The sequence below is a fragment of the Haplochromis burtoni genome, unplaced genomic scaffold, assembly GCF_018398535.1.
Source record: "Haplochromis burtoni strain Fernald_Lab_line unplaced genomic scaffold, NCSU_Asbu1 Contig_494, whole genome shotgun sequence".
In the NCBI taxonomy this organism is placed as follows: domain Eukaryota; kingdom Metazoa; phylum Chordata; class Actinopteri; order Cichliformes; family Cichlidae; genus Haplochromis; species Haplochromis burtoni.
In genome coordinates, this window is record NW_024582855.1 from 162,713 (window position 1) to 185,147 (window position 22,435).

General features: G+C 41.8%; 3 protein-coding genes across 9 annotated transcripts in view; all 3 read right to left on the reverse strand.

Moving 5' to 3' along the window:
* LOC102296665 (disco-interacting protein 2 homolog C) overlaps window positions 1–1,209 on the reverse strand; it is an 88,441-nt gene extending 87,232 nt beyond the window's left edge. The window contains exon 1 of the mRNA XM_005947077.2: window positions 734–1,209. Within this exon, the coding sequence (XP_005947139.1) occupies window positions 734–812 (79 nt within the window). The 5' untranslated portion in view covers window positions 813–1,209. The remainder of the gene's footprint in view (window positions 1–733) is intronic.
* Window positions 1,210–2,460: 1,251 nt separating this feature from the next.
* LOC102295129 (la-related protein 4B) lies at window positions 2,461–12,302 on the reverse strand. Of its 7 annotated transcripts, none has more exons than XM_005947076.3 (15): window positions 12,195–12,302; window positions 9,555–9,692; window positions 9,332–9,454; window positions 8,139–8,187; window positions 7,740–7,876; window positions 7,349–7,452; window positions 7,066–7,176; window positions 6,579–6,848; window positions 6,303–6,382; window positions 6,026–6,226; window positions 5,014–5,083; window positions 4,847–4,942; window positions 4,282–4,355; window positions 4,005–4,071; window positions 2,461–3,399 (listed from the first exon to the last, which is right to left on the reverse strand). In XM_005947076.3, the coding sequence occupies exons 2-15, from the start codon at window positions 9,649–9,651 to the stop codon at window positions 3,379–3,381; spliced, it is 1,500 nt and encodes a 499-aa protein (XP_005947138.1). In that variant the 5' UTR covers window positions 9,652–9,692; window positions 12,195–12,302; the 3' UTR covers window positions 2,461–3,378. The 7 variants fall into 7 exon arrangements, with proteins under 7 accessions (XP_005947138.1, XP_005947137.1, XP_042069831.1 ...); XM_005947075.3 differs by having other exon boundaries at window positions 4,806–4,942; XM_042213897.1 differs by having other exon boundaries at window positions 4,806–4,942; window positions 12,202–12,293.
* Window positions 12,303–13,480: 1,178 nt separating this feature from the next.
* LOC102294833 (gamma-aminobutyric acid receptor subunit rho-3) overlaps window positions 13,481–22,435 on the reverse strand; it is a gene marked incomplete in the record, with an annotated part of 28,587 nt that continues 19,632 nt past the window's right edge. Inside the window, 8 exon segments of the mRNA XM_042213895.1 lie at window positions 13,481–15,063; window positions 16,205–16,336; window positions 16,996–17,057; window positions 18,043–18,195; window positions 18,588–18,725; window positions 18,884–18,966; window positions 20,052–20,275; window positions 21,662–21,729. Of these exon segments, the coding sequence (XP_042069829.1) occupies window positions 14,761–15,063; window positions 16,205–16,336; window positions 16,996–17,057; window positions 18,043–18,195; window positions 18,588–18,725; window positions 18,884–18,966; window positions 20,052–20,275; window positions 21,662–21,729 (1,163 nt within the window).

Consider the following 22,435-nt stretch of genomic DNA (forward strand, 5'->3'; position numbering starts at 1 on the left):
TGTGTGTGTGTGTGTGTGTGTGTGTGTGTGTGTGTGTGTGTGTGTGTGTGTGTGTGTGTGTGTAAAAAGAAGATGGTGGTGGTGGGAAGAATATTCCTCCTCATCCTCAGGCCCAAAAAAACAGAGAGAGCGAGGCAGGGATGCAAGCAGGAGTCTGCGATCACGGGCATCAAAAGCCAAGCTGCCCCCCTCTGTGCTGCGCTGTCACGCAGCGTTGCATCGCAATGCTATTATTAAACACACACGTACACACACACACACGTACACACACACACAGGTAGGCTCGGCTGACTGTGTCAACATCTCAAGGTCAAACAATGGCTCGATTTTCGGACCCAAAACGGGCGAACAGGCCGTGTCGGGTGTGTGTGTATGTGTGTGTGTGTTTCCTCCGCAGCTGAGACAAAGAGCAGCGGGAGAATCCCGCAGCCTGCTCCCGCTCAGCCCTCATCCTCCCCCGGCCACACAGAGCTGCTCAGGCCGGTCCCCTGACTGACAAACATCTGGATGGGAGGAGCGGGAGGGGACGAGGAGGAGGTGGAGGACGGGGCCGCAGGAATGAACGGTTAGATTCCGTTAGTAGGTACGGGCTCCCGGTGTGGATGGTGATGGTGATGAGATAACGTGATAACGAGAGAAAAGAGGAAGAGGAGGAGGAAGAGAAGTAGGAGGGGGAGGAGAGGGGAGGCTTTTCTCCCTCGCACCCCTCGTGTTTTTTTGATCCATTTCTTACCCTCTGACAGCTCCAGCTCCAGCTCCGCCAGCCGAGCTCGGATCTCCAGCGGTATCGGCGACGCCTCGCGGTCCGCCATTCGGCTCGTACCGTATTAAGCACGTCCCCGGTTCGACTGTTACCTCCGCTGCCGCCGCTGCTGTATCTCCTCCTGCCTCCTCCTCCTTCTCCTCCGCTCGGAAAAGGAGAGCTTCTCCTGGCGGCCCCTCCTCGGCGGAGGCGCGTGAAGACTGCGAGAACAAAGAGGATAAATGTGGCTCTTGGTTTAACGGGGGCCCGCCATGACGCCCGCTCCTCGAATCGGTAAAGACCCCGGTTTCGGTCGGCTCTCTATGCTGTCGTTGCGGTGGTTGTGGCGGTGATGATGATGATGATGATGAGGCTCGCGCAGCCCCGGTCTCAGAGCCGTTTGCAGCTTCTTGCCGCTGGTGTCACGTGACTCTACGGAGGAAGGAGGGAAAAGGGAGGGAGCTCCGCTCATCACCGGCAGGGGGCGCATCAACCAACCACACCTACAACGCCCAAATGAACCTGTATGGGAGCCCAAAGGTGGCACAATAAATACATAAATAAATAAACTCCTGGTTTAATTACACATAAATAAAAATTGTATGATTATTTAATCTATTACTATTTATAAGTTCAAATGTTTTTTTTCTTTCACATTAGGAACATTAGGTAATTATTTCACTTGTATTCATTTTGAACCCTTTAAAATAAAAACTGCAATTTTTTTATTTGTAGATTTCTTGCAAAAAAACATAACATTCAAGGGTAACCTATATTTTCTTTCATTTAAATGGTTTAAAATTAGGATACACAAAAAAGCACTCAAGAAAAGTTTATTCTACCACCTAGAAATAATTTGTGCCTGTTCTGCTTGTCTTTTGCGATGCAAATTTTGTTTACCTTAATATTATGAAAGTTGTTTGGTTCCTAGAAACAATTCAAAGACCCCAACAACACTCAAAGTTTTGAGGGAAAAAATTGTAGAGCTGAAACTCTACAATAAAAAAATTGTGGCATATCAAGTTTCAGTGCCAACTTTATTTTTATTACTCACTTTTTAAATTAATGAATTTAAAATGATTTGAAACTACATCGTAGATTTCTAAAACAGTTTTCTGTTGGGAAACAAAAGTTGAATAACTTTGAATAACTAAGGAAGCGCTGCCTGATCAAACTGCATAGCTCACATTCTAAAAGTGCAGATTTATTAGTCATGTTTGTTAAGTTTTAAGTCAAACCGCTGTCTGCATTTTGGGTAGTGATTTTTTCCAGTTTAGCACAGCTTTTCTTCTCCTTCTCTCATTAGCCATTACTTTTAATGTGGCTGTTCTATATTCCATGTTTGTGTGTGAAAACTGAGCCTCAGCAGAATAATATCATTAATATTAAAGGTCAAGCGCCCTTCAATTAAGCACAGTATGATTGAATGAGCATAATGTGCCTGTGACACATAACTGAGCATCAATTTGTCTGCAGAATGCTGTGTATTTCATTAGTATTCTTCATCTCATTCATTAGGCCTATAGCCTTCTGAGAATCAAATCATCCTCATTGTAAACAAGTGGTGGTGCCAGATAATGGAGTAATGAGTGTTGTGATGTTACTCTTCTGCCATCTGCTGGTCCAAAGAAGGAACTAACGTAAAGGGTACCAACTATATTTAAACGTTAATCATGGAGAGGGTGATCGGATAGAGCAGAATAAATACATACACAAACTTAACTTCAAAGGCACTTCTTTAATAGTTGCTCAATATGTACAGTCTGTACAAAATAACTTTCCACAACCGTGCCCACTCTGTCTCCATGACATCTGTTTAACATTTAAAACTTTATATTTCAAAGAAAAGAAAAATGGCTTCATTACAATCAAATTCAAGTTCTCACATACAGTTCAAGTGCTCAAACAATGTTGTTTCTAGACACACAGTAAGTACCCACCCAGCCAAAAAGGGAAGAAATGCACTCCTGTTTAAAATAAATAAAACTTTTCTAAAGTAAGGGAAACATGCTTTTGATCAATTTAATCCCAGAACTAGAAAGATCAAATCAGATCTCATTAAACACACTGGCCCTTGCAGCTCTCTGGTATCTAAAAATGGAAATAATACAGCTGATCAGCAATGATATTAATGGAAAAGGCTTCATGTGTGTCCACAGCAGTCATAGATAACACAGATGTATGGGTGGAGAAATAAATCAACAGCATAAGTTCACAATCATGGCGGAACGTCCTGTACAACTAAGAAAACATGTAACACACACAAACAGGATGAAAATAATTGGCGATGCATCAGGAAAGCAAGAAGAAATCAACAAAATGGAAGCTCACTCTCAACAAACAGACCTAAACTACAAAGCAAGAAATAAAACAGAAATGAAAGTAGCAGATCAAACTTTACAGATCTTCCCGTCTAAAAAACTGAAAAGTTGGTTTTGCCAAACAGTCGGAGCCCTCTGCCCACCCCAAACATCCAGACCTGGATTAAGGCGATTTAAAGGTTAAATGTGTTACTCAGTGTAGTATATATCATCTCATTTCATCAGCGTTTCCACTGTGCTGGCTCTGGTGCATCACCCCAGTTCTGTGAAGGCAGGACCCGACTTACTGCAAAAGCCTCTCTTGCAGACCTCGGCTTAGGTCAGTTTCCTGGACTCCTGGCCAAACAGAGTAAAGATGGGGTCAAACTCACTATTACACCTTTACAACATGTGTTTGATTGAGTCATTTTTGTAACTGCGAGACACTTGCTGCTGCCCATCTTGGGCAGGTCTCCCTTGAAAAAGACGTTTTTAATCTCAATGGGATCTTCCTAGTTAAGTAAAGGTTAAATTAAAAAAAGAAAATGAAATATGACTCTAACACTCTGCACCTGTGCTACTTTTGATTTTTTTTAACTTCCTTTACAAAAGTTCATTTGTTGTATTTTTATCTTTTGTTGCTATCAACCCCCTTTTTGTGATTTATAGCTTTTAATGTACAGTTTAGAATTACCAAACACCAGCTATCAAAAAAAAAAAAATTGGCTTCCTGTTTCCTTCCAAGTGTTTGGTAGGCGGACCTAACAGATGTGGGTGCAGAACAGCATTTAAAGCAGACATGCTGGAATGCTGCAGAAGCAAGTCTGCGCCAATTCCTTCATTCTTTAATTGAAATAAAAAGATTCCAATACTGTAGTATAGATAAAAGTTATGTAGTGAAATAGTAATTCAGTTAAGAAAATGAATTTTAACACCACAAAGACGTTGAAAAGCAGTCTCACAGTTACTGGTTCCTGTGTGTGCTGAACTGGTTTCTCTTCAGTGGTCTCTGAGGCTTCATTCGCAGCCCTGCAAACACAAACACAACTATCTCAGCACAGACGGCTGGAAAACCGCTGCTTCTCTACTTTTCAGATATCTCATGAGCCAAAGTGAAATAACTGTAGAAGCCTGAGCCATAGACTGTTAATCATATCAACTGTAACAGTGAGCGGTATAGACACGTTACATGTGAAAACAGAACACAGAGCGCCCAGCTGCTGTGTCAGAGATACTCACTGCTCTGAGACCAGCTGAGGCTGCTGTGAAGGCGCTGCCTCTGAGGCGCAGGAGCTGCTGCTTTGTAATTCACTCTGTGAAAAAAAGAAAAACAAAACACTGTTTATTCATCACTTCATATTCATTCATGTGCTTTAAGTACATAATGTGACAATCGAGATAATCTGCTTCATTCTTATAAAGAATGAATGCACTGACCGACACAACATGAACGAGCCTGATAGACCACAGAAGACGACTAAAGCGATCCATGGTTGAGACAAACAGCAACATCTAAACATCAAGAACATCTTTGAGGAGGCAGGTGTGTAACTGTCAAACTACAGCCAAGGTGCAAACCAAAGGCTACATTAAAGAACAAGAAGGTCAGATTACACGTTAACAGACAACATCACAGTTACAGACACTGTGTCTTTGTCCACATATGGTCAGTATGGCTGGAGTTTGACAGTGAACAGAGCCTCAGTTGCTCTGACGGCCATGAGCCCAGGTGAGCAGTGTGTGTGTGCGTAATACAGAGGGACCTGGTTGCCTTGCTGTTACTGTTAGCTGGAGGAAGACTTGCCATGGTAGAGGCTGGAGGAGGAAGAAGAGGGAAGTTCAACATTGTGAGCTCAAAATGGGGAGACGGCTGACGAGGAGGGGACTGACTCTGTGAATTCTACACAAACAGAAATGGTCAGTACGCTTTCTGAACAAAGTGCACATACACAACGCTCAGTGGTGACTTACCTGACTGCTTCGAGTGGGTCGCTCCCAGGACCTTGCGGTCGCTCTCCTCCTCTGGTTGAAGTTTCCTCTCCTTCAGGGACACACAGAGCTCTGACGAACATCTGATTTATAACTTTATTAAAGAACAAGCGTCCTACAAGTGTAAAAAATGTGACAGACAGGGGTCTGCCTAGAGTCTGAGAACCTGATGATGACGTTTAAATCGAGTCTTTTTAGCCTACTGTGGCTGTAACTCGTCTTTGCTGCGCTATTTTTTATTGCTTACAGTTTGTTATCTTTGAAGCTACTGTTGTCAAACCTCCACCCTTCCAGGTCAGGTTCATGCCATACGCATAATTCTTGGCTTAATCTGGATTTTAATTCCCCTGAACATGTCTGATACAGGCAGTCAGTCAGTTACTGTTTTGAAAAGAGGAGACAATAACACACTTGCTGAATGTGTGCGCGATTGTGTCTGCTCAAAACGAGCTGATTATGGCAGAGACGTTATAAAAGAGACAGGGCACTCAAAGAGAGAACTTCTTAGGTTTCTCTTGTGTTTTCTGAGCCCTTCAAAGTACATTTTCCAAAGGTTAAGACCTGGTTTATTAATATCATACAGAGAATACACATCTATTTGTTTGCTGTTTTTTCTATCTGTTAAACACAACTTTTCGTGTACAGTGTCTCGACCCTATTGTGAAAAGAAAGTAAGGACATTAGGGGCAGTAAAGTGGAGCATGACTGAGTTTATTTTTAGCTGCGGGGTTCCATGATAACAGTGCCAAAACTGTCCGATGAGTTACCGCTCCATCTGACTTCATATTAGTGTGAAATGAACCAGAAGGAAGAGGTTACCATTTTAACCCTGTCTCTGAACTCAATGAACAGTAAGAGTATAAAGAAAACATGCCCTTATGTCATATCCTATCTTCACTACATGAACTATACTAATGAACTGGGCATAGCAGGACTTGAGAATAATAGAGAATAAAAAAAGAGAGATCTGAAACCTGGACTGATCTTTTGTTACCTTCCCTGCTCAGTGGGAGACGTGACCTGCTTGTTGGGCTCCTTTCCTCCGCCTCTACTCGGAAGGCGCACCTTTCCGAGCGACCGTCCTTGACCGGGCCATGTGGGAGAAGAGAAACGATCAGATGGCTGCTCAGATGAGTGCGAGGAGGCAGGCTGCTGGGACTGCCAACGGTCACAGTTTGACCATCTTGAGCCTCTCCTGAAGAAACAAACAATAGTCTTCACACTGATGACATCATAAAGTGTCATGACATAAGAGGATAAAAAGGAGCTACCTGTGGCTGTGTGGGTGGTATGGTTTGAAAGCAGAAGCTGCTGTGGAGTCATCCACGAAGTGGTTCATCAGTAGAGGAGGCTAATGATGAAAACAACAACCGCTTAATCAGAGGAGGAGCCAGAGAGCTCCTCACACACATTAAACGACATGTTAACACTAACGACATCCACAAATCACAGGAAATGAACAAAACCGCTAATCTGTTTAACACTGATATAAAATTAAGTGTCATAAATACATTTTCCAGGCACAAATTCATCTTTAACGAACTCACTTCGGCCCAGTATTGGTATCCAGATGCAGCAGCCCACACCTCACCGAGGACTTCGTTTAGCTGTTGTGTGGACACGTGGGTCTGGCAGGACTGCTGGTAGGTGGTAGCGGGGGAGTAGAAGCCATAATAGCTGTTGCACTGGTCCGGCTGGGGGTGTCGGTAGCTTTGAGTGGGAGCCAAAGCAATGGCTGCTGTTGTTTCGGCCTTTATCCTCACCATGATGGGTTTTCCCTTAAACACTCGAACCTGTTCTCTAAGGTACTTGTAGGTCTGAAAATATGGACTCCGATTATTTCAGTTATTGTATTATCAGATCTCCTAACAAAGAAGGCTAACAGGAGCACTTTTTAACAGGACTGCTCTCAGGTAGTCATATTTGTAGATATTGACTGTATAACAAACCTAAATGGCATTAGCCAAAAAAATGTGCCCAAAAAAAAAAAAGCAGCAGCTAATTTACTTTTCTTCTCGACCGGCCCTTTTCTACCTGTTCTGCATCGGCTTCTGATTTGAAGGTGATGAACCAGTTATCGTTGCTCACAAACTCACAGGTCTTGAACTTAGGCAGATTCTCCCCTTCAAAGAGAGCTTCCACCTCCTGCACAGCAACAGCAATATCAAACACGCTGCCAACATACACAATTTACCTTTAAAACTCCTTTAAATAACAACACATGTCTCTATCCCCGCACGTGCAGGTACATGTAAGAACACCACCTGAACTAAAACTGAGGATTTTGGTTGCGTTGGGGTATTTTGTGCAGTCTCACCTCTTGAGGTGTGGTGTTAGGAATCTCCCTCAGGATTAAAACGCACCGGCTAGGTCTGGGCCGGACTTTCTGTCCGCACGGGGAAAACTGGACCAGCGGCATGGCTGTGGGAGAACAACAGCAGAGTGTGTTTCAGGACAACAATAAACCACATTCATCACTCTCATCTCTACACTAGAACAGTTCCTTCTAATGTGCATCGTCAGAATACCCGATTTAGTTTTTGAACGCAAAACCCAAAAAACGTTCCTCTTCACTAATCCCTATCACGATCCCGTGGTTTTGTAGCAAAGGAAATAAAGTCTGATCCATGTACATTAAATATTATAACTCAAAACTGACACAAACTGTTACTCTGCCTCCACCTATACCCACAGAAACAAACACTGACATCTGAGAATATTGGAGATGAGGTCCAGGTCTGTGGTGAGAGTCCTGATCTGGTCGAGGCAGGCCAGAGCAGAGATGGAAACATACTGGTTGCTGTCCATCTGAGTCTTGAGAAACAGGTCATTGCTGAGGTGCTCTCTGAGGAGGGACGGAAGAACTGCTGAGAACACTGATACATGCTGGCGATGGAGGGGTTACCAAAGATCACAGTGCATATATTGTCAGATTAAAGAAATTTAAATGTCCCACTCGGGTATTTAGGTTTACATATAAGTGCACTTATAAACGGGTCAAACTAAACTACAACCACAGCAAAAATACTAAACCATACGTCTTTTAGTTTGTACCAACTACAAGTAGTGGATCTGTAAAATAGGGGGTATGTGTGCAAAGCTAATACCTGTTCAGGTAGGACTCCAAAACGGTCCTCAGCTCTTGTCTGATCTCATCTGAAATCACAGAAGTCATTGGTCCCATTTGTCACTTTGAATTTGAGAGATTTTGTTAAGATGAATTTAAGTGTTTCCCACAGACTTCGATTCGACTGACTGAACTGATGCTGGTAAAAGCAACAGGCAGCAGGAATTGTTTGGTTCAGTTCTTTAACCTTTAAATAACTCACTGTATATTTAATGTTGTTTATTCTTAACTTTTAAATCATAGTGTGTTTTTGTTTGATGATTTTAAAATCTGTGATGACTATAAAACAAGCTGCCCCTCAGTTAGAAGAAAGACACCCTTGATCTGTGTGCCTGTGTGTCGCAAAAGGACGCTTTTTAAAGGAACAATGCTTTTAGATGATTAACTCCTGTTTTTGTATTTAAATGTACATACTGTGTGACAACTAAACTCCTATTCCAGTGAGTCTCTCATGCTGTGACTGTGCCTCCATTAGCTCAGCATAGCAGCACACGATCTAGTTCTCCACCTGCAGGTGGTGATAATCTCAAGAGCAGAACGAGGACTACTGTTTCCAGTTGTTGGGGGTCTGCCTGACCAGAGGAGATCCCCTCTGGAGGAGTAGCTAAATGATTCCACCACAACAGTAACACGCCATTCGCTTATCCTTTTCAGGGTCGCAGGGGCGCTGGAGCCTATCCCAGCTGTCATAGGGCGAGAGGCGGGGTCCACCCTGGACAGGTCACCAATCTGTCGCAGGGCCAACACACAGGGACAGACAACCATTCACTCGCACATTCACACCTAATGGCAATTTGGATTATCCAATTAACCTATCCCCACAAGCTGCATGTCTTTGGACGGTGGGAGGAAGCCGGAGTACCCGGAGGGAACCCACGCAAACACGGGAAGAACATGCAAACTCCACACAGAAAGACCTGATGGGGGAATTGAACTCAGGACCTTCTTGATGTGCGGTAACAGTGCTAACCGCCGTGCCGCAGCAACACGCCCAATGAGCCAATTGGTCAGGAAATTGAGAAATTTCAAAATAAAGGGAGCTGTTGAATCAAATTGTCTCTTTTTAAACACATTTTGCCTCAACGTAAAGTAAAGCCAACGTGTGTGAGAAATACCGGATTTTAAAAACACAGCTGGATGGACTTCAAAGAGAAACTTAATTCAGCTTTGTACCTGTCACAGGTGGGTCACAGGACTCTCCGTTAAATATGTGAGTGTTGGCTCTCAGTGTTTGATATTCCAGTGCGTTAGGATCACCCAGGACCATGTTCTCCTGCTGAAACACTGGTATATATCCTTAAAAAGAACACAAATAACCAAATAATAAATAGTAACCCAACAATATCCAGCAGCCAATAAAATGCCTGTGTATGGAAAACAAGCAGATCTAGCCTACCTTCCTGAAGGATCAGATTGTCATGGACCAGCCATGGCTGCTGAATCTGCTGGTAGGCGGGGTCAGGGTAGCTCAGGTAAAAATTGTTGTGGTCCATATTTCAGGATTATTGTTGAGGCCTGGAGCGGTGGCAGGTTCCTATAATAAAAATGCATAAATGTGCACCATATTTATGAGCCTATTAAAACCTACAAATACAACACCTTTGTTATTTGAACCACAGAGAAGATTAACAAAATCCATGAAGCCAAAAAGAAATGTAGCTCAAAGGTTAACCTTGTATCCACTCTGTGTTTAAATGTTTCTACTAATTGTGATCCTGTGATATCAAAGCATTAACAGGAAGTTTATGTACCTCACCGTTCAGTCAGACTGTGCTTATGCATCAAGGACACTTGTATGAACAGTAACATGTTATGCAACTTCTTAATGCACAATGGCTGCTTCCAGTTGTAGGTAGCTCAATTTTTGCCTGTATATGAATGAAACCACGACACATGAACCAAATCCTGTTCTTACAGGCTTTTTCTTCGAACATTTAGCATGTGAATGTTATCGCTTAGCCCAGTCAGTCGGCATACTGAGCGAACACGTACAGACTGAATGCAATCTGTGTGCCAGTCTCACATGCAGGTCCCCTGAGGCATCACTGTGCTGTAGGGATAAGCTCCCAGCAGAGCCATAGAGGATTGGAGCTCTGAGACAGATTCTGGGATTTGCTGTGTCGATACACTTCCTGCTCTCACCCTGCCCAGGCTCGGCCTCAGACGCCCTCTGAGCTCAGCCTTCCAGTTCACCTCCAGACCCAGTTCGATCCAGGAGTGGGGGCAGAAAAGACAGATGAAGGAGTCTGCATCGTCTCCCAGCAGTTTAGAGACCATCACTTATACCTCTTTCCTTCTCTACCTCCTCAGGAGCAGCAGCAGGTTCATGACCCAGGAAGTGGATCTCGTAAGATGAAGTTGAAGCATAAACATCGATCTGATTGGGGTCTAAGGTAGCCAAGGTGTAGTCCTCTTTGCTGCTGTGTGTGGTTGTCCACAGCCAACTGAAACCACTGATCTCAGGATGACTTAATAATGAAAACCTTTAAAAATGGGTGAGTCTGTCTTCTTCTTCTACTGTAATTATTTCTAATAGTGTAGAGAAAAAAATAATCTACGCGCCCTGAGAATGAATTCTCTCAGTGGTTCTGAGTTTTCTTCATTTTTCTTCGTCCTCTTTCCCCCATAGTGTGCGTTGTCCTGCCTCCCTATGCTCCCCCTTTTTTCCCCTTCCCCACAACCTCCACTTTGTCATGGGAGACCACTGCCACCCCCCGAGTTCTTCCTTCCTGCCAAAGTGAAAAGTGATCGCTCATAAGTGGGTTGCTTAATTGGGTATAAAGATAAAGACCCAAATGAATATTGTTGTTGCACCTCATGGCGACTGCACAGTTGGTGCTGTATAAATACACCTGAACTGATGAGGGTCATTACATCTCAAATCATCACATTTTCACAACCTTTTCTGCTCAGCCACCTCTGATGTCCCTGAAAAGTTTATAGTTTAAAACCTGGTCATGTATAAAATGATTGCTGTGAAATTTTGGCTTCATATATCAAATAATTTTCTAGATTTTTTTTAAGGCAAATTCGACTTATTTTTCCTCCACACGCTAAATTCTGAGGCAATTTTTGAACTTTTAAATAAAAAAAAGACTGAAATTTCCAGACATTTCTTTTGTAAATAGAAATAAATCAGGATCTGCAATTTGGGGAAGATACATAAACAATCACTAGTTAAAACATTGATCCTGTCCCATGTAAACCCCTTCTTTGAGCTCATGCTAACAAAAACAGAGAGCAAAATACCACTAGACACAACATGCATATCACAACATCTCTGCTTACACGGTGTCAAATGAAGAAGGCAATACAAAGTAGATCATATCCCCAGATACGTGTTTTTGTGCACGGTGCCTCATCATTTCACCAACATCCCCACACATATTTAATACTCACTGCCTCAATACAAGAAAAATCCCCAAACTCATAAAAGGTCCAGGAAAAAGGGCTCTGGCTGAATTAAAACGTGTTTTTAGCACTTTCGAAAAACAAGTTAATAAAAAGCAGCACTTTGAACATGAACCTTAGCGATAAACCTTGATCTAAATAAGAAGTCAAAGCCTCTGAGTTGGCCGTGTTGATGTTACGTTTCTGCGCTCCGGCCTCAAATCAGCCTCGATGGGCGGAGTGAAACTGACCACACCGGCCTTTAAAGACACACACCTCTGCAGGTGGAAGTCAAGTTAACCGGGATCAGAGCCTCATCCGTTTAACACGAACCGTGGACGTTAAGAACTGTTAACGTCCGTGAAGCTAACTTTAACGTTTACGGTGCTAACGGCCAGTATGACATAAATTAAATGTGTTTTTAATACTCTCATCAAATGTTTATGCATTTGTGAAATGCAGCCACTGTTAAATATCCATCTGAATATAAATATATAACATATAATAATGCAGATTCATATATTTCGATATAAAAACGATGAAATATATATTTAACCTCGTTAATGTCACACTGCTGGAGCTTAGCTTGTACACAAATAAGCTCACCGTCTCTGAGGTGTTTTCATCGTGTGAGACAGAAACTCACCCGTTACCTCTGCTCTGCTCCCGGTGGAGTTTCTTCCGCAGGTTTAACTTATTTTGCTCCGTGAACTTTGCGGCTGCCATGGAAACCGTGCTTACAAAATGAAAAAAAACTTTTATTCCCTCCAATAAACTCACTTTAACTCCTGTATAAAAAATAAAAATGTTTGTAATACTCTCACCAAGTGAAAAGTAACCACTGTTAAATATCCGTCTGAATATGAATATATAAAATATGATAATGCCTATTCATAATAGTATGTTGTCATATTTCGATATTGTAAAAAAATGATAAAATATATATTTAAACTATTGACAAAAACTAAATAAATTAAAAAATTAAAAAATGAAATAAAGTTAAAAAAAATTGCAAAGCAAAGCTAAGTTGATATTTAGAGATATTATCTTAATAAAATTTGGGTTAGGCCAGTGGTTCCCAAACTTTTTTTGCTGGGCCCCCCTTGTTTTACAAGAAAAATGTCCCCCCCCCCCCTCCGCGCGCACGCACACACATCCTCCAACCACACACCCCATATTTTGCTCCATTGCGGTTTATTTCACACCTCAAACATTTAGTAAACAATTAAGCAAATACAAGTAATCTGCAATAAATTACAGGTAGTAAGAAAATAAACTACTAACTCTTTTACGCTACGTCCACACCTACACGGGTATTTTTGAAAACGCAGCTGTTTCGTCCACACTAAACGGCGTTTTGAAACACCGAAATGTCTGGGATTTGAACCGGGGGAACAAATCGTGGCAGGATCAGCCTGATATTATTTGTATCCCGCTGTAACTTTACTGTATAAAGAGCTAACATCTCCAAAATGTCAGAAAGTTAGTCATTACAACAAGTGTTTGTGAACTAAAAATCAAGAATGTGGGATCTGTTTGTCCGTGATTTGAACAGCCCAGCGCTGCTCCTGATGCAGGGAAAACCAATTCTGCAGGGGAGACCTACCTCAGCACTTGTGCAGGTGAAGCCAAAGGGAAGACATGCTTCACCATAATTTCTAGTCTTTGTCTTAGAATGAAGTTGGTTTGGAAACATATTCAGCGATGCTTCGTCTCCTGCTTTGCGTTTGTGTGGGCGCCCCGTGCTAGCAGTGTCCAAGCGTTGGTTTTTCTTTTCCCTTTTCACACTGCGCCCCCCTTGCCATGGCTCTGCGCCCACCTCCCCTCCCCTAGGGGGCGGGCCCCAATCAGCTGTGTTGGATCAAGGACACATCTAAAACGGCAGCCTCGCCTCTGTCAGTGCGCCCCAGTATTTATTGATGTAAATTAAACATTTTCTTTGTTGTTTTTCTATTTACACTTTTTTGATGTCAAGATTTTACACAATTTTACTGTTAATTTCACAAACATTTTGTACAACGCATATGTTATGGTGTGGAACACGAGGTCAGATCATGTCACAGTAGAGTTTGAGGGGTTAGGTGGGCTGTAGACATTTTTCAGATTTCAAAATGGGCTGGCAGTTTATGGATGCCCCAGATTAATATAGCTATAGAGTATAATATCATATCAACAAATGCCTTTCCATTATCATCAGCTTGGAATCTCCACTACGCATATACTGGCTTGTGGCCTTGTGTAAATTGGATGTGGAGGATGGAGCGGCGAGGCAGGACGACAAGAGGAAGACTGCAGAGAAGAGTCATGTATGTGGTGAAGGACATGGTTGGTGCAACAGTGGAGGATGATATGAGACAGATGACTTGCTGAGGTGGCCTTTAAGGAAGAAGACGTACTGCACGCTCAAACACTAAAACTCAAAATTTTAGTATAGTTCATGTATTTTTTTCAGGTACAACCATAATACCAAGTTTTTGCAGAACCCGTAAATCGATCTTTTGACAACTTTACATAAAACTTCTGTTTTATTGTTTAGGACAAATTAACAAAATACAACTTTTAACCCTTTACACTATACTGCTTGTTTTACCCAACCATCACCTGTTGTACCTAACAATATTTTCTCGTTAATGCAAATATGTAATAAGCCATATTTTTTTCTCAAATAAAAATGAATCCAGCTAAATATTTCTGCCCGTACACTCCAACACTGCAAACAAGAGAGAAATTAATCAAGAAACACACCAAATTACACTTACAGTGTTTGCTTTGCTCCAATCACAGTTTTCAAATATGTGCAGATGTTCTGATATTTTAAGAAGCACATATTCACGCTGTTTATGTCTAATTTAATATCATGTAGCTAAAGAAATCGATAAAGATATCATATATCAATAGCAGATATTGATATGACCTTTACGATGACGCACAAAAAAGAAAAGACACATGTACAAATCGTCCAAACAGAAAAAGTCTGACTCTCAGGATTTGAAGCCCTTCTGATGAGATAAATGCACAATTACAGAGTTCGTACTCAGGCTGAGGGTCCTCGAGGGTTTGTATCTCAGCTCTTCAGCAAAGAACATCAGCTGGATGTAGCTGAGGCCCCTCTATCCGAGCGCCATTCCAGTGAAGTCTCTTTGGACCTCTGTCGAGATGAGGAATCTCCTCTGCAGCACTCAGACTCAATTTGTAGAGTATTTGGTGCTGGATCAGGAGTACATGCTCCAGTAGATGGTGTTGAAGAGCAGGTAGGACAGAGGGAAGGCCAGTCTAGAGTATGAGTCGATCATGTAGCTGTTGTTGACCAGCAGGTCCACGTTTTCACGTACAGACCGCTGCCGGCGAAGCCGAGTCCCCTCCGTGGGGCGCATGTCTGAGCTTTGGGTTGGCGATGTCAGAGGGTCAGAGGTCAAGGTGGGTGCCAGACGGGGGAATGTAGTCAGCTCAATATCGTTGTCGTGGAAACACCCGTCAAAGGCCATTGCTTGACTGGCGTTGAAGGTGGACGGGATCTTGAAAAGGCAAAGAAAGGAAACGAGCAGGTGGAGATTTCACCGACAGAGACCCGGCACTCAAAAATCTTGAATTACAATCCGAGGATTAATCTTTAAAAGCAAAGAGGTAATATATAAATAAAAGGGGGACATCTCTTAAAAATTCCATTTTGTGGCAAAGACAAACGTTTTAATCATTTCTTTAAATCAGATTTGAGTGGTGATCAAACATGTGCAGTTTTAATGCATCAGTGGACACTTAGTTTGTTTCAGATTTACACAGAAATCCAAATTCCAACATGAATTGATTATGTCGGATACTTACTAAAAAAAGGTAATAACAACACAAAGCAGTTTAAAACTTGTGGATGTTTTGAAATGACAGGAAATGTTCACCTGACTGCAGTTTCTTTTTAACTACTTTTGACATTTTAAAGATATTTTTGCAAAACGTAATGCTTGCTTTTGCCACAAGGTGTCAGTGTTTCACCAGGACGATTCTTTTTCTCTTGAGTCCTTCAACAGTCCAAAACCTCCTGTATGACAGTAACGGCTGGAGATTTTCATATTTTAAAAGCTAGTTTGAATTTTCGATATTTATGATTAAAGCAACTCAAATAATAAACTAGTGATTTCAGCGGTTTAAAAATATGCTCCACCTTAAACTCTGCTCCACCTTCTGAAGTACTTTGTTAATGCTTTGAGAGGCCACTTTGCTTGAAACCTATTGACTCAATGACTGACTTTTCACACACATGAAAGGGAAGGTTGCAGCCAATGGTTACTTTCAATTAAAAGGGAGTTTTTCCCTTCCCACTGTTGCTAAACTGCTTGCCCAGAGAGGGTCTTATGATTGCTGGGTCTTTCTCTGTATCATTGTAGGGTCTACCTTACAATATAAAGCATCTTGAGACAACTGCTGTGATTTGGCGCTGTATGAATAAAACTGAATTGAATCGATACTCTGGCTCCAAAAAGGCTCTCACGCTTTGCACGAAAATTTCAAAGTTTGAGTAAATCTTAGTAAAGATCCAAGAGGCAGCTGGAGGGTTCTGTGCAGCACATGTAATGGCCCTGATTGGCCACTAGAGTGAGACATTAAGCAAAATGTTGCCTCGCTCTTTGCACAGTAATAATCCCCCTTCCCCCCTGTGCTGACCTTCCCCCTCTTCATCTTCCTCATCTCCTCCAGAGTGGTGCAGTAGTTCACGGCTGCATATTCAATCACAGACAGGAAGACAAACAGGAAGCTGGTCCACAGGTAGATGTCCACCGCTTTCACGTACGACACCTGGAAAGCATCGCACGTTTTCACATTTACAGGGCCACATTTAATATGGTTCACCCCTTTGTCATTTATCTATTTATATTTTAAATTTTAACCTTATTTTTTTCCCCTTTGTTGCCATTTTTAAAATGGGGTTTCAACAGACTTTATAAAAAAGCCTAAAAACAAAAACAAAGCAATGTACAGTCAATGGTATATCCTCCTACTTTAGTTACAAAATAGAAAAAAGTGACAAAATTGCCATCCCAGCTCCTCATTTTGCATAATTCTAGTGTTATCAATATTAAAGATAAGCTGCAAAATGTATATATTGTAAATTAATTCATAACACATTTTTGTTGGTTTTATCACATATTTAGGAAATGGCATTATGGCAAATAGCAAACGGTGTCGTGTTTATACAAATTATGAAACTTTCAGTTCCCAAATGTGATCCTGATCTTTGCACTTTTCCTCCACAATTAAGTTTGTTCAGTTTAAGTCAAAGAAGGATCTTTTGGGCTATTTCACTTCACACAAGGTAAATAAAAATACTGCAAATGCAAAACATTTAAAAGAAATTTTACATTGGCATTGATATGCTGTTAAATTCCTTTCTGATCATCTGTTTTGGTGACCCAGAGCCAACATAGGCCTGCTGAACTCTCACAAACAGCTGTTACCTGAGGCATCGAGGCGGACACTCCTGTGATGATGGTGGACATGGTGAGCACTGTGGTTATACCTGCAGGGGACGAGAAAACACAGACAGACTTCACATATGACATTCAAATTCTTTCAAATAACGTGTGATGTTTGGTGAAGACTGGCTGTTCTTGTTTTGTTTTTGGACATGAGTGTAGACACCAAGAAGCCAAAAACTGCAGTTCTTTAAATTTGCATTGAGGCTGGCTTCAAAATGAATCCTCCTGCACAGACTGCCACGTTAAAGCCTTTACAGCAGAGATACACGTGATTACAGCAACTCTTCAGAGGGTGACATTTCTTTGGAACTCATCCATTTACTGTTATAACTTTGATGAGCAGGTGTGCTGACACACAGAGGTGTAAGGTGGTAACCGTCTGCTGAGCCTTGGCTCCACCAGCTGGAGTCATTGAAATGAACCTGTGGACTGTGATTGTGTTCGTCATGTTGCTGTGAAGTACAGAGCATCCATGATGTTTGTTCTTCAGTCTGAGGATGTGAAATCCTAGTTTTTAATTGGTCTGTTAGCACAAATTAACAGGTATCTCACTCACACAGTTTATAGATGGAGCTTGCTAGCATCGACTTAGCACTCCACCTGTTAATATTGTAACTCTGACTCAGAACAAACTAAATACACTTGCTTCAACTTGACCCGGTTTTTCTGTCTTCTGTGGTTTATATAACTCTGTATAAGATGTGATGAAAAATACAAATAAATATCAAAAATATCCATCAACTGTGTCAAATTGATATTGATGCAGTAGGTTTTAGATTCATATAAATGTTATCCTGGCAGTATCATTTGTCTTGCAGTGTAGGATAAAGTAGATCAATGATGGTGTAAAATAAAATGTTAGAGCATCACTGAAGTCATTAGGCTTCACCCCAATAAAGGAACAGAACGAAACAGCACTATTTACAGGTTTAATGTGCCTCTTTAACTGTGGTTAAAGAGCCAGGAGAGAGCAGAAAGACTGGGATTTGAGGTGGTTGTACTTAGGATTTGCTTAATGAATGATACCCAGAGACACTCTTGCAGGAACAGCCCGTCTATCGATCCAGAAGGAGACCCAGGAGAGGACGACCATCAGCATGGTGGGGAAGTACGTCTGCAGCATGAAGAAGAAGATGTGCCTCCGCAGGATGAAGGTTATGAAGAGACGGTTGTACCAGCCTGACAAAGACAGACAGAAAAACTTCAGTCTTTTCAGCAAACTGTGACACTTGATGATAAGGTTGGAGTTCCTGTTCATCCCAAAGGTCTCTAAAAGCACTCTAATCTAAAAGAATATATCTACAAGTAAAGAGACAGACGTGTCCATATGTTTGTGACTACTAAATATGATCTGCTCCCACTTCCATTATTTTATGACACAATCTTACTGATGACCTACTAATTGTATTCAGCTGTGTTGCAGTAGGGACACATGGAAAAGTTTCAGGACACTGGTCTCTGAGGACTGGAGTTTGAGACCCTGCTTTAGAGCATAATGATCTGACTTGTGTTTTGTCTCTAAACGTGAGTACCCGCAGATGCTACAGGTACACAACCTGTGCTATACACACCGGTGCTGCTGTAGAAAGCCAGGCCACTGGAGGCTTGGAAATGCTCAATGAAGAACTGTGACAATACGATCTCATCCGTCCTCAGAGAGTCGTTGCCATTCTTCCAGTAAAGCATCAGGTCATTCTCGTTATACGCGTCTACAGTGAGAAACAATTAGAAACAAAGGGAGATGGAAAACAGAAGAAATACAAGAACTGAGGTCAGCTGACATTATCCACCTTTCATTTATGTGTTACTTTATGATTAAAGAACGTGAAGTTTTTATTATTGTGTGTATATACTGAATGCGTCTTACAGCTCTCCAACTCCAGCGAGCAGTTCTGTGTGTCCAAAGGGAAGCTGCTGAAGTCCATCGAGCAGAGAGCCGTCACAGTGACCCTGAAACACCCACACACACAGATATAAAACAGCTTCCCCTGCAGCTGTCCTTGACTGTTCGTTCTTACAGTTTACTCCCTAGAAACTCAAGCAAACCAAAGTAGAGTCAGAAAAGTGAAAATAGGGCAGGGAAACAAAGATTAAAGCAGGAATCTAGAAGCTTTTTTTTCCTAGCTGCAACAATTTCTGTTTTGTCAGTTTGTCACATCTGATACACACTCGCCAGATAGTTCAGATAGTTACACTTTGCTTAATACCAGACCTCCTTTTTTCAGAAAATAATGTAATTCGTGGCAGAAATTTGTTCCTCAGAGATTTTGGTCCAATTGTGTGAAGCTATTGACACGGTAGCTTCCCGCCGTTCCTGCAAATTAGCTGGCTGCAGATCCGTGATCAGATCTCCTGCTCTAACACATCCCATGCTTAGAGATGTGGTCATTGTGGAGATGGAATGATCTGTACATTTATGCCGTTTCCGAATGTTGCATCAGAAATTGAGACTTCTCAGACCAGCCATATTTTTCCTATTGTCTGTGAATTGTAGCCTGAGTTTCCCGTTGGGCAGAGCTGAGCAGAGTGGCAGCTGATCGGGTTCTCTTCTGCTGTAGCCCATCTGCTTCAAGCATGTGTTGTCTTCTGCAGACAATCACCTTCACATTCACATTCATGTCACATTTAAAGCCACTTAAATACCGTTCTTCCTCATTTTGATGCTCAGTTTGAACTTCAGCAGGTTGCCATGTCACTGTTACTGTCACGTCATTGGCTGATCAGATGTCTAGGTCAATGAGCAGTAGAACAGGTGCACCTAATGACATTCCTGGTCATCTTATAAACCATCAGTGAGGCTTCTGAATAGTTTAAGGGACGCTTGGTTCATAAGGGATGCTACAGACATGCACAGTGCAAGATGGGATGCTTTACTTACTTATTTTATTACATGAAAAAAACCCTAATAAATCAATGTTTTCCTGACACCACATATATTTAATAAAGTAAACATTGGCTAAACTAAGCTTCAGAGGATTTCATCGTCTTCTCTGCAGCTTAACACTTCTGCATCCACCTGAACACCTGCCCTCTACCTGACGCTGTAGAGGATTTTTCCATCAGGGTAAACCCGCAGCATGATGTTCTCCATGGTGGTGTCGTGGATGAAGGAACGTTTGGAGTGGACGAAGAAGACGTCAGGAACCCAGATCTTCTTCACCAGCCGGGAGTCAAAAGTCCTGCTCTGGTTGTTTCTAGACGGGAACGCCAGCCTCTCGTCCTTCCAGTAGTGACGCAGGTACAGAGTCATGGTGAAGTCCTACAGACGGCAGACACACACCAGAGAAACATATACTTCTTATGTTTCTTTAATTTTTATTCATGTTTTTCAAGCAAGTTTGAAATCATGGGAGATCTGGGGGCTCAGAAAATGTGGTTCCAGGCAGAGCCTGAACCTGGGGTCAACACTTCCATTGTTTTAGATCAGGCTGTCATTGCAGCACCGTCCTGTTCTCATTCATCTCTCTTGGCTGGAAGAACTTTTAAGTTAGACATGGCGCTGACTTCAAAGCTGGCCACTTCAGGGATCAAGAGCCAGAGAGTCAACTGACAAACAGTGACGTCAGTAAAACTATAAAGTCATAAAACTATAAAGTCATAAAACTACAGTTTAAGGAATCTCTTTAGTTCAGTTTGTCTACATGATTTTATTTTTACTGAAAGGTTATGAAAGAAGGGCAAAATATGACAGCTTTTGGTGTAATTTGTCTTAGGAACATTGTTTTTGGCTCATCAGAATGACTTATATGATCTTATTTAGCTGTGGTCTGGCAGCGCTTTTAATACCAAACTCTAAAACGCAATAAATTCTTAATGATTTGCAGCACAATGCACAAAGAGGTTGACACACTGGTTAGATCTATGTGATTAATTTGGCAGATATATATGTATATATATATATATTTATCCTGGATGGCCCTCCTGATGCAACCCCAGAGGGATCCTGGGAGGAGAGACAAAAGCAGGAAGTGTTTGCCTGTTTAGTAAATGTGTAAATTATTGAGCCACTGTTGGCAGCATAAAGGCCGTTGATCTAAAATACAGTGAAAAGTTCATAATTTAAGCCCTCTTTGTGTGCAGAGCAGTCCAGCAGGTCTGACTGGATTCTTTTTAGGCCATATCTGGGCCACAGGCTCCATTCAGCATTTGACACAAATGGTTTGAGGCCTTTTTAAGAACAGTGCCAGCTGTTTGGCCCTGATTCTGCAAACCTCAGTTAAACACCCCAATAGTTTATTTAATCTACTAATCTGTTTATTTATTTTACAGTGTAAAAACTATTGTATTAAGACATTTAACCAACATTTTCAGGAATATATTTAGGCAGCCTCTTTTTTGATTATTTACTTGTGATCTTCCTTCATTCCTGTTAGTCACACTCCCTTTCTGATTACTGGTCCAATTAGTATCTCCTGTGTTCAGTTATCCTCTCACTTCCCGGGCTTCCTTTTTTCTCTATTGGATTTATTTGCCACTTTCCTAAATCAGGTTATCTAGCTGTTTTTATTCGCCTTCCTTCAAAACCCTACCTTTCATGTATGGATCTTGCTATTTCTTGTCTTTCCTATTTTGGATTTTTGGACTTTTATTGTGACATCTTGCATTTGGGTCCTTTCCTCTGTGACATGCCATTAAAAATCCTCACCATGTTGACCTCTGAGATGCTGTCGATGCTCTCCACCTGCACATCAATGCCTACGGGGATGGGCGCACCTAAAGCAAAGGCATGGAAAGTATTTCATTTTAATGCCATTAACTCATAAATTATTTATCAGTGCTAGTAAAGAAACTTAGACAGTCAGAACTGTGCAGCTCAACCTCTGCACATATATTATGGGTGTCACAATTCTGTGTGTGAGTGGGGTGTGTGAATGGTGTAAACCGTAAAAAGTTATAAACTTAGACTCGACACATGGGTCATATTTCATGGGTTTCGCAAGTGGGTGTGACAGAATGAATCTAAAGCACCACCCATTTAATTTAAGGTTTTCTGGAGCCTATCGCAGCTGTCACTGGATAAGACACACCCTGGACCCTCATCATCGTCTACTCCAGGGTTAACAACCATCAACAGCCAAACATGTCAGTGAAGGTTCTCAGTCATCCAGTTTTGTTGTAGTCTAAGGAGCTTGGAAAGAAAAGCATCTGGACTTCTTTAATTTTCTTAAAGATGTTTCACCTGTCATCTGAGAAGCTTCTGAGAAGGACACTCCCAAAGGGCTTAAAATCTGGGACTCTCCACCATTTTGCTCTTAGAACTGAAGAAGCTTCTCGGATGAGAGGTGAAGAGTCTTCAAGAAAATTAGAGAAGTCCAGACGCTTTCCTTTCCAAGCTACTTACTCCATCAACAGTCAAGTTACAACCAGCCTGTTGGCTGCAACAAAGAAGAGAGTCACAAAACCAACATTTAACTAGCCT